The sequence below is a fragment of the Mustela erminea genome, chromosome 14, assembly GCF_009829155.1.
Source record: "Mustela erminea isolate mMusErm1 chromosome 14, mMusErm1.Pri, whole genome shotgun sequence".
NCBI classification, from domain to species: domain Eukaryota; kingdom Metazoa; phylum Chordata; class Mammalia; order Carnivora; family Mustelidae; genus Mustela; species Mustela erminea.
Window position 1 is genome coordinate 71,406,566 of NC_045627.1, and position 11,670 is coordinate 71,418,235.

The 11,670-nt window shown below is 39.5% G+C and overlaps 1 protein-coding gene across 1 annotated transcript; it reads right to left on the minus strand.

Annotated features, from left to right (window-relative positions):
- Window positions 1-6,070: 6,070 nt before the first annotated feature.
- Window positions 6,071-7,508, minus strand: LOC116573383 (26S proteasome regulatory subunit 7-like). Its single transcript, XM_032313468.1, has one exon. It carries the CDS (start codon window positions 7,476-7,478, stop codon window positions 6,186-6,188), a length of 1,293 nt encoding a protein of 430 aa, XP_032169359.1. The 5' UTR covers window positions 7,479-7,508; the 3' UTR covers window positions 6,071-6,185.
- Between the last annotated feature and the right edge of the window lie 4,162 nt (window positions 7,509-11,670).

Here is an 11,670-nt window from a genome sequence, read left to right on the forward strand (position 1 = left end):
AGAGCTGCAGAGAATGTTCCTGGGATGTGGTTTACCTAAAAGCTGGGTCCATTAGGTGTACGTACTATATCCTCTGAGCATCTGGGCTCTGAGAGCAGGTTACTCTGTGTCATGTTCTAAGGGCCACATGATGGGGGACACATGGGACTCTGGAGATGAAGTGAAAAAAGCTCTGGTATATCATATATGATTATTTATCCCCTATAATAACCAATATGCTTTGGGGAATTCTCTTACATGCTTCCCTAAGATTAACTCTTTAAAGGAAACACAACATATCTATTTTATCCCCTTCTTGTCATTTCCTGGTCTTCATCTCAGAGGAATCTTGGCAACACAGTAAATATTTAAATTTCCAAATCACTAAATATATGTTGAGGCCATCATTTTTAACCCTGCATGAAAATATCACAGTGGTATAGTAGGTATTTTTTCCAATGAATTACCCCTGATCTTAAAATTGTTATTAATACATCTAATTATCCTTGGGGGAGAAGTGACGTCTTACCATGCCCTCAATAGCAATAGCTTCCTAATAAAATATTAAACTTCCAAGATCCCACCAAAAAAGCTCTGTAATTCCTATGTGCTGACAGGAGTTGTCTGTCTTTTTTTTTTTTCTTAAGATTTTTTTTTTGTTTATTATAGAGAATAGGGAAGGGGTGGTGGGAGAGGGAAAGAGTCTTTTTTTTTTAAATTACTTTTCTTAACATATAATGTATTATTTGCCTCAGGGGTTCAGGTTGGTGAATCATCAGGCTTACACACTTCACAGTACTCACCATATCACATGCCCTCCCCAATGTCCATAACGCAACCAACCTATCCCTACCCCCCTCCCACCAGCAACCCTCAGTTTGCTTTGTAAGATTAAAAGTCTCTTATGGTTTGTCTCCCTCCCAATCACATCTTGTTTCATTTTTCCCTTCCCCACCCCCCACAACCCCCCACCCTACCTCTTAAATTCCTCATATCAGAGAGATCATATGATAACTGTCTTTCTGTGATTGACTTATTTCGCTCAGCATAATTTCATTTCTTTCGATGGCAGCAGAGTATTCCATTGTATAAATATACCACATCTTCTTTATCCACTCATCTGTTGATGGACATCTAGGTTCTTTCCATAGTTTGGCTATTGTGGACATTGCTGCTATAAACATTCAGTTGCATGTGCCCCTTTGGATCACTACATTTGTATCTTTAGGGTAAATACCCAGTAGTGTGATTGCTGTGTCATAGGGTAGCTCTATTTTCAACTTTGTGAGGAACCTCTTTCTGTCTTTCAGACTGGCTGTACGACCTTGCATTCCCACTGTTGCATACACCAACAGTGTAGGAGGGTTACCCTTTCTACGAATACTTGCCAACATCTATCATTTCTAAAATTGTTCATTTTAGCCCTTCTGACTGGTGTGAGGTATCTCATTGTGGTTTTCATTTGTATTTCCCTGATGTCCAGTGATTTGGAGCACTTTTTCATGTGTCTGTTGGCCATCTGGATGTCTTCTTTGCAGAAATGTCTGTTCATGTCCTCTGCCCATTTCTTGATTGCATTAGTGAATATCCTCTCTCATTCTGTCAGTTATCTTTTGGTTTTGTTGACTGCTTCCTTTACTGTGCAAAAGCTTTTGATCTCAGTGAAGTCCCAATAGTTCATTTTTGCCCTTGCTCCCCTTGCCTTTGGCAATGATTCTAGGAAGAAGTTGGTGCTACTGAAGTCAAAGAGGTTGCTGCCTGTGTTCTCCTCAAGGATTTTGATGGATTCCTGACTCTCATTGAGGTCTTTCATCCATTTCGAGTCTATTTTTGTGTGTGGTGTAAGAAAATGGTCTAGTTTCATTTTCCCGCATGTGGCTGTCCAGTTTTCCCAACACCATTTGTTGAAGAGGCTGTCTTTTTTCCATTGGACATTCTTTCCTGCTTTGTCAAAGATTAGTTGACCATAGAGTTGAGGGTCTATTTCTGTGCTCTCTATTCTGTTCCATTGATTTATGTGTCTGTTTTTCTGCCAGTATCATACTGTCTTGATAATGACAGTTTTGAAATAGAGCTTGAAATCTGGAATTGTGATGCCACCAACTTCCGCTTTCTCTTTCAACATTCCTCTGGCTATTCGAGATCTTTTCTGGATCCATATAAATGTTAGGATTATTTGTTCCATTTCTTTGGAAAAATTGATGGTATTTTGATAGGGACTGGATTAAACATGTAGATTGCTTTAGGTAGCATAGACATTTTTACAATATTTGTTCTTCCAATACATAAGCATGGAAAGTTTTTCCATTTCTTTGTGTCTTCCTCAATTTCTTTCATGAGTTTTATAGTTTTCTGAGTACAGATTCTTTGCCACTTTGGTTAGGTTTATTCCTAGGTATGTTATGGTTTTGGGTGCAATTGTAAGTGTGACCAACTCCTTAATTTCTCTTTCTTCTATCTTGCTGTTGGTGTGTAGAAATGCAACTGATTTCTGTGCATTAATTTTATATCCTGACACTTTACTGAATTCCTGTACAAGTTCTAGCAGATTTGGAGTGGAGTCTTTTGGGTTTTCCACATAAAGTATCATATCATCTGCAAAGAGTGAGAGTTTGACTTCTTTTCTGCTCTGAATGACTTCTATTTCTTTTTGTTGTCTGATTGCTGAGGCTAGAACTTCTAGTACTATGTTGAATAGCAGTGGTGATAATGGACATCCCTGTCATGTTCCTGACCTTGTAGGGAAAGCTCTCTGTTTTTCCCCATTGAAAATGATATTCACTGTGGGTTTTTCATAGATGGCTTCTATGATATTGAGGTATGTACCCTCTATGCCTACACTTTGAAGAGTTTTAATTATGAGAGGATGCTGTACTTTGTCATGCTTTTTTAGTATCTATTGAGAGTATCGTATGGTTCTTCTTTTTCTTTTATTAACGTATTGTATCACACTGAGTAATTTGCAGATGTTGAACCAACCTTGCAGCCCAGGAAAGAATCCCACTTGGTTGTGGAGAATAATCCTTTTAATGTACTGTTGGATCCTATTGGCTAGTATTTTGGTGAGAATTTTTGCATCTATGTTCATCAAGGATATTGGTCTGTAATTTTCCTTTGTGATGGGGTCTTTGCTGGTTTTCGGATCAAGGTAATGCTGGCCTCATAAAAGGAGTTTGGAAATTTTCCTTCCATTTCTATTTTTTGGAACAGTTTCAGGAGAATAGGTATTAATTCTTCTTCAACTGTTTGGTAGAATTCCTTTGGGAAGCTGTCTGTCCCTGGGCTCTTGTTTGTTGGGAGATTTTTGATGACTACTTCAATATCCTTACTGGTTATGAGTCTGTTCAGGTTTTCTATTTCTTCCTGGTTCAAATTTGGGAGTTTATATGTCCCTAGGAATGCATCAATTTCTTCCAGATTGTCAAATATGCTGGCGTATAGTTGCTCATAATATGTTCTTATAATTGTTTGTATGTCTTCAATATTGGTTGTGATCTCTCCTCTTTCATTCATGATTTTATTAATTTGGGTCCTTTCTGTTTTGGATAAGTCTTGCCAGGGGTTTATCAATCTTATTATCTTCCATGCCTTTTTCAAGCCCAGCTAGCACCTTGAGAATCACCATTTTGAACTCTAGATCTGACATATTACCAATGTCCGTATTGATTATGAGAAAAAAAGGGGGTAAATTTTTTTTAAATTTATATATATATATATATATATATATATATATATATATACACACACACACACACACATATATACACATATACATATATATTAGACTGGTGAATAGAACAGAGCCACCCACTTGATTTTGCGTGTTTTTTGTTCTCTTAGAAGAAACAAATTTCCACAATTTTAAAGAAAGAAAACTTATATATATACAAAAAATAAGGATAAACACAATTAAGGGATGGAATATGACTGTAAAGATGAAAATTTTAAAAAATTCTAAAAAAGAATTGATAATATAAGTTGGTTGGGAAAAGAAAGAAAAAGAAAGTGGAGAGTATTTGCTCATGCTGGAGACTAGAACAAAGCCCTGTGATAGATTTAGGGTATATTTTGGTCTATTAGAAGAAATGGTATACCAAAATTTTAAAGAAAAAAAAACTATATGAATACAAAAAATAAGGTTAAAATCAATTGAAAGGATAAAATATGACCATAACAATGAAAATTTTAAAAGATTTTTAAAAGATATTGGTAAGATAAAATAGTTAAGAAACATTAAAAGAGGAAAAAGAAAAGTTAAAAAAAGAATAAGAAAAAAATTAAAATAAAAAAAAAATTACCTTTGCAAGACTAAAGGATCATGGGGGAAAAGTCATGAATTCTATGTGTTGCTTTCCCCTAGCTCTGGAGTTCTGCAGTGCTCATTGATTAATGAACTTGGTCTTGGCAGGATGTTCCTGCTGATATTCAGGAGGGGCCTGTTGCAGTGATTCTCAAATGTCTTTGCCAGAGGTGGAATTGCACCACTCTTGACTGGGGCCAGACTAAGTAATCTGCTTGGCTTAGCTCTCGGTAGCTTTTGTTTCGTGATCACTTTCCAAGGAGCTTTGGAGGATCAGAATGAGAGTGGCAGCCACCCAATCACTGGTCCAGAGGAGCTGAGAGCTTGGGGCCCCACTCCTCAGTGTGCCTTCAGAGAAAAGCAGTCAATCCCTCCCATCTCCCTGGTCTCTGGTCGTGCTCCATGCTCACCCAGCCTGTGAGCCTTTCTATATTTGGTGCACTGCCCCTTGGGAGTCTCCAAATGCAGCATATTCCTGCCACACATTCCTGCGCTGTTCCTCCTAGAGGAGGAAAAAAGGGGTCTTTCCAGATCTGCCACTTGTGGGGTCCCTGCTCAAAGAGCAGTGGTTAGACTGTGCCTTGGATCATGGTTTACGGTAACCCCAAGCTGAGAGCTCACTCCTCCACTCCATCTCTATAGTCAGCTTCCCCTCTCAATAACTGGCAGTTCTGCCACACTCAGACACCCCCAGTCTTTCTGTAACCCCCCCCCCCGAGATGACACTGTCCCTGTGAGGGCTCCACCCTTGCTTAGCCTCTGGAGTGACGTCCCTCAGTGGAGAAGACTTCTGAAAGTTCTGATTTTGTGCTCCATTGCTCCAATGCTTGTCAGGAGCTTGCCCCTCCCCCTGCAGTCTATCTTCCCATCACTTTGGATTCTCTTCTCCGCAAGTCCTACCTTCCAAAAAGTGGTTGATTTTCTGTTCGTAGAATTGCTTCTCTTCTCCTCTTCTATCTCCTGTTGAGTTTATAGGTATTTGGAATGGTTTGATAACTATCTAGCTAAACTCCTGGAACCTAAGTGTCAGACACTTAACTGACTGTATAACCCTGACACTTGGAGCTGTCTTTCTAAAATGAATCTGGAGGGACGCCTGGGTAGCTCAGGTGGTTAAGCGGCTGCCTTTGGCTCAGGTCATGATCCCAGCGTCCTGGGATCGAGTCCCACATCGGGCTCCTTGCTTGGCAGGGAGCCTGCTTCTCCCTCTGCCTCTGCCTGCCACTCTGTCTGCCTGTGCTTGCTCTCACTTCTCTCTCTATGACAAATAAATAAATAAAATCTTAAAAAAAAAAAAGAAATTGCATTTAAAAATAAATAAATAAATAAATAAAATGAATCTGGAAACATAACCACTGTTCTTTATCACTTTTCATCTGAAAGCACCCTGAGATTCTTAGAATGGAGAATCTCAGGACCTGCCACAAAAAGAAATTAACTTCACAATGTGCCCTGCATGGATGGCTATTAATATTCACTGATCCCTATTTATACACACAAGAGATTTTCTCTCATAAATCAGTCATCAAAAAATCAGAAGTTTTCACAGCAAATTAGTGTCAAGGTTGCAAAGAAGCAGTAGGATTCTAATAGCTGAGATCTGAACTATCAAAATTAGAAATTATTGCTACTTTGCAATGCTTTTTAATTTCTTTTCAGCAACCTGTTTTCATTGCAGGGAAAACTAATGCTTGTCCCATGCTTATGTTTTAATTGTTTGTTTGGTTTTTTTTTTTCAGGGTGTATCAGTTGCTTTACATACTTTCTTTTTTTTCTTTTTTCTTTTTTTTTTTTTTACAATTTGAAACGCTTTATTTTTGTGTGTGTCCTTGTTATTAACAAGGCTATTTAATAAAGTTAGGATTCCAGTGAAAGGAAGTTTTCATGAAAGCCTTCGGGATCAGTTTTATGTCATATAGCGGGGAGTAGCAGTGAATTTGGCATAAGACTTAATGACCTTATTTACAGCCTCCAAGAAATCCTTCTCAGCAATTTTTCGCCATGCTCTGATGGCAAACATGCCGGCTTCTGTGCAGACGCTTCTAATCTCCGCACTAGTGCTATTTGGACACAGTCGCACTAACAATTCAAATCTGATACCTCTTTTGACACTCATTGAATGAGCATGAATCTTAAAAATGTGAGTCCGACCCTCTAGATCAGGTAAGCTGAATTCAATCTTTCTGTCCAGTCTCCCTGGCCTCATGAGTGCTGGATCCAGGGTGTCTGGTCTGTTAGTGGCCATCATCACTTTAATGTTACCTCGAGGATCAAAACCGTCCAGCTGATTGATCAGTTCCAGCATTGTTCTCTGCACTTCATTGTCTCCTCCAGCACCATCATCAAAATGAGCCCCTCCAATAGCATCAATTTCATCAAAGAAGATGAGGCAGGCTTTTTTTGTTCTGGCCATTTCAAAGAGCTCACGAACCATTCGAGCCCCCTCACCGACGTACTTCTGTACAAGTTCAGATCCAATAACTCGAATGAAGCAAGCATCAATCCTGTTAGCAACTGCCCGAGCACAGAGGGTCTTGCCTGTACCAGGTGGACCAAAGAGCAGCACACCCTTGGGAAGCTCAATGCCAAGGTTAACAAATCTTTCTGGATGAAGTAATGGGGTTTCAACTACTTCTCGAAGTTTCTCAATCTGTTCCTTACAGCTACCCACATCACTGTAAGTGACATCAGGTTTTTCTTCCACCTGCATCATGGTGACTGTTGGGTCAATCTTGGGAGGCAGCGGAATGTGAATCTGATACTTATTTCTGTCCACCCCAACTCTCATCCCTTCTTCAATGTCGGTAGGTGCTACCTGATCACTGAGGTCCACCACACACTTGGCAAACTGCTTCACATTGATAATGTACTTTGGGTCCTCCGAGTCAGCATTGATTATCTTCGTACACCTTGCAACCTGCAAAGGCTGTTCACTCTGCAGTGTTTGCTTATCTGCAGACAAATCCCAGAGTGCTGGTGGGGCCAGGCCAGTATCAGACTCTTTAATAACAGTGAGCTCATTAATTTTCTTGAGAAGCTGTTGAATGTCATCTTCAACCTGCTTTATCTGCCTAGAGTAAGTGCTTTGACCGTAAGTTTTCAGCAAGGCAATATCCCCCTCATCCAGAGCTCGGATAGGCTTGTCATCCTTCTCCTCCTCTTTGGTTTTCCGCTGATCGGCACCGAGGTAATCCGGCATTTTTATTGTTCCGAGGGCCTCAACTGCTCAGTGATTCGCTTTACATACTTTCCATTACTCTCAGAGTAATCATGAAATCTAAGTAATAATATTTACATTTTGGGAAAATGTGTAACTGGGGCTTATAAAGATCAAAGCACATCTTAAAGTTCATCCTCTTTATAATGGTAGAGTCAGGATGCAAAGCAAAATTGACACTCCAAAACCTCCATATTTCCTTGTGGCCTAGTAAAGATTGGTGACCCCCCACTTAGTATGGAAATCTGAATTCATATTGGGATAACAAAGACTGGCTGTTGGGGGGGGGATGTGGAGCTGAGCAGTGAGATGTTCAGGTGGAGATTGTGGGGCAGAGGGATGGAAATAAGGCCCAAAAGCTGAATGAGGAAGGTCTACTTACATCCCCGAGGCTGACTCCAGCAATGCCCTGGGGAAGAAATTTTTGACCTTATGCAGCACTGCTCATTCCAGACACTCCTTTGTGTTTCTCTGTTCTTTTGTTCTCTATCTTCAGTGGCTTGAGTTATCACAACAAAATGAGGATGGATGTCATCATAGGAAAATTGTACCGGACAGAGTTAGACAAGGTAGACTGACTTATGACTATTGAGGTAAGGTAAGAGAGACTGAACTCAAGTTCACTGAAACAAGGTAAAGGGTTTTTCAGTACTAAGGCAAACTAGTAGAAAAATACTGGCCGATATTGGAGAGAAGGTTGGGATTAGAACATCTGGTTTTGTTAAATGGTGCTCATCAATGTTAGGTTCCTATTTTCCCAGATACTGGGAGATAAGGACCCTATCTTCCTTGATGATAACATTTGAAAGAGATAATTACCAGGTCACTGAGAAATATATTCCTGGGATAGAAAGCTGGGCAGAGACTGAGAGACGATTTAAATCTCACAGGGACACAGAGAGAATTTATAGTTGCAAGTTTTCTAAAGAAAGTGCTTTGAGAACAGAGAGATCAAGGGCTTACTGTCAAGAAGAAACCTGTCTCAAGTTTCCTTAAGCTGAGGAGAACATTAAGGTTAGCATGACCAATTTCTTTGAGCACAACACTGTTCTTCTCTTGAAGATTGGAAGGAAAGATGATAGCAAAGAGGAATTCTATTTTAAATAGCTACATGAAGATACAGCTTATTGAACTGAAAGTAGATGTCACTAGGAAACCAAAGTGGGGGGGGGGTGGGTAGAGAGATGTAGAAAAAGAAAGGACTGAGTTTATTGTTGGTAATAACATGAGAACTATCTACTGTTTTAAAATAACTGCTTGAAATAATTTGATAGAATAATTGTAATAATAATAATAACTGGTAGAGCATTATAAAATGAATAAGGAGCTCTGTCAGGGAAGAGACAGATAGCTAGTTGTTCCCCTCTTGAGAGATGAGAGTATCCGTATTGTAACCAAAGTCCCAGGATGTACTGAACACTCTGAGATGCACTGTAGGAAGGACTCAGCTCTTAGCACATCATGGATTCTCAAGATGTAACTGTTGTATGTATCTTGTTACTCCCTTGTAGTATAACTAACTGCCTGGCTAGTTCTGCCAGCCACTTAACATTATTTGGGTCAACTTCAACCATTTCAGTCACATGCGGATGTCTGGGGTGAAAACTGATTTCACATTAGCTAGAATAAGATGTAATTAGCAAAGTAAATCTCCTATAAATAAAGTAGTACACAATCAAAAGAAAGGACATCCATTATCTTAACAATTCCCACTAAGTAAATAGGATTATGACCCCATGCTTATTAGATTTGGAGTCCGTGAGTCAGGAGCCCCCTTCTACCTCATTATAGGGAGTGGTACAGGAGAATGCAAGCATAAATATTGATGACTTGCACAAAGGGCATATTAGCAGGGTGCTGGTTATCTGAGTTCATTTAGTATATTTATCTTGGGTTGCTCACAAGCATGCCTAGACAAGAGCAACAGTGAAAGAAATTTATTTTGAAGACTAAAGAAACACTGTCCAGGGATTTAGTAAATGAGAGAGGGACCAGATGACATTTAGTAAAGGGTATTGTCTTCTGAGTAGGGATTAAGAAGCAGACCCTGAGATGGGGATGCTTGTGAAAGTGTTTTATTATAATGTATTCCAGGGAAAGAGCAAAGCATATCAACCACAAAAATCCTTTAAGATGTAGGCAAGTGGACAAGAAAGGGAACAAAACTAAGTTATTTGTGTGATTCTCATCTGTCCTTGTCCTTGGCTGTGCCCAGCCTCTCACTTTTCTGTTCCATCTTTACCTTCATTATTACATTCTTATATGACAAGTATTTTTTGTATCCATGTTTCTGTGAATATACACATTCACACAGGAAATATACAGAAATAATATTGGGTCATTAGAATGTTTAGGATACTTGTAAACATCTAAAAGTCTCCTATCACTGGGTGGCAACTTGAATTGCTTTTGCTTTAATTTTATTGAAAGATTTTTCTCAAAACCCAGACTTCTTTTATATATATATTTTTTTAATAATTTTTTTAATTTTTTATAAACATATAATATATTTTTATCCCCAGGGGTACAGGTCTGTGAATCGCCAGGTTTACACACTTCAAAGCACTCACCAAAGCACATACCCTCCCCAATGTCCATAATCCCACCCCCCTTCTCCCAACCCCACTTCCCCCAGCAACCCTCAGTTTGTTTTGTGAGATTAAGAGTCACTTATGGTTTGTCTCCCTCCCAATCCCATCTTGTTTCATTTATTCTTCTCTTACCCCCTTAACCCCCCATGTTGCATCTCCACTTCCTCGTATCAGGGAGATCATATGACAGTTGTCTTTCTCCGATTGACTTATTTTGCTAAGCATGATACCCTCTAGTTCCATCCACGTCGTTGCAAATGGCAAGATTTCATTTCTTTTGATGGCTGCATAGTATTCCATTGTGTATATATACCACATCTTCTTTATCCATTCATCTGTTGTTGAACATCTAGGTTCTTTCCATAGTTTGGCTATTGTAGACATTACTGCTATAAACATTCGGGTGCACGTGCCCCTTCAGATCACTATGTTTGTATCTTTAGGGTAAATACCCAGTAGTGCAATTGCTGAGTCATAGGGCAGTTCTGTTTTCAACATTTTGAGGAACCTCCATGCTGTTTTCCAGAGTGGTTTCACCAGCTTGCATTCCCACCAACAGTGTAGGAGGGTTCCCCTTTCTCCGCATCCTTGCCAGCATCTGTCATTTCCTGACTTGTTAATTTTAGCCATTCTGACTGGTGTGAGGTGATATCTCATTGTAAACCTGGACTTCTTACACTCCTCACAGAATATTTTCCTTATTATGAAAGATTATAACAACAATAAATAAAAGCCCTGTGATGATGTGTGGCTTCTGATTCTAGAAGCAGAAAGGAACTGCATCTCACTGAGATGTAAAGTTCTAAAGGCAGTACCTGAGATCAACCTACCATTGCTCCTGAAGACTGCTGAGAAAGAAGCCATGATGGAAAACATAATACTGTTTCTCAGGGAGATCACCACAATGCAGTTTCCCACCAGAGTAATAATGGTTCCTTTGCTTTTAGGACTGATGATTAATTTGGCTTGTGTTTAGAGGCCATAATGAATGTTAATTAATATATTTAAGCACCAAGATGATATATAGGATGGCAACATGCTTCTAATACAAGGAGCATTTGTGAAGCACTCTATGGAAGTGAACAGCAGAGTCAGTGTCTTGTCCCTTCTAGGGTCAGAAAAAGCAACTGTAAGAGGCAGGGCCATGCACTGTTTCATGATACTTTCCCTCTCTGTATCTCTCCCTTTCTCTCCGTCTGTTGTTTCTCTTGTCCCTCCCTTCTCCTTCTCCACACTTGTACACAGGCATAGTGCATATTCCACTTAAGCATGATAGTTAAAAGTTGTATTTGCCAGCTACAGTTCTGTACTTTAATTAAGATTTCCTATTTTCTTGTGATATCACCTTAGGCAAGATCCCTATTAACTTCTCCATGCATCAGTTCCCTCCTCTACCAGGGTGTTGGAAGACTGAGTAAGATAGCAATTACAGAGCACTTAGCATAATGCTTCTAACTTAGTGCTCAGTGAATATCTGTTGTAATCGGCAACTGGAGGTCCATAGGTAGAGATCTTTGTGCCCACTGGAGTCTTGAATCCAAGAGCATCTCCTGCTCTTGTATCTTCTTAAACTGTGCATTTCA

What these genes read in the sequence shown, in the direction of transcription:
- LOC116573383 (XM_032313468.1), bottom strand. Translation starts at nt 7,478, where the DNA reads ATGCCGGATTACCTCGGTGCCGATCAGCGGAAAACCAAAGAGGAGGAG.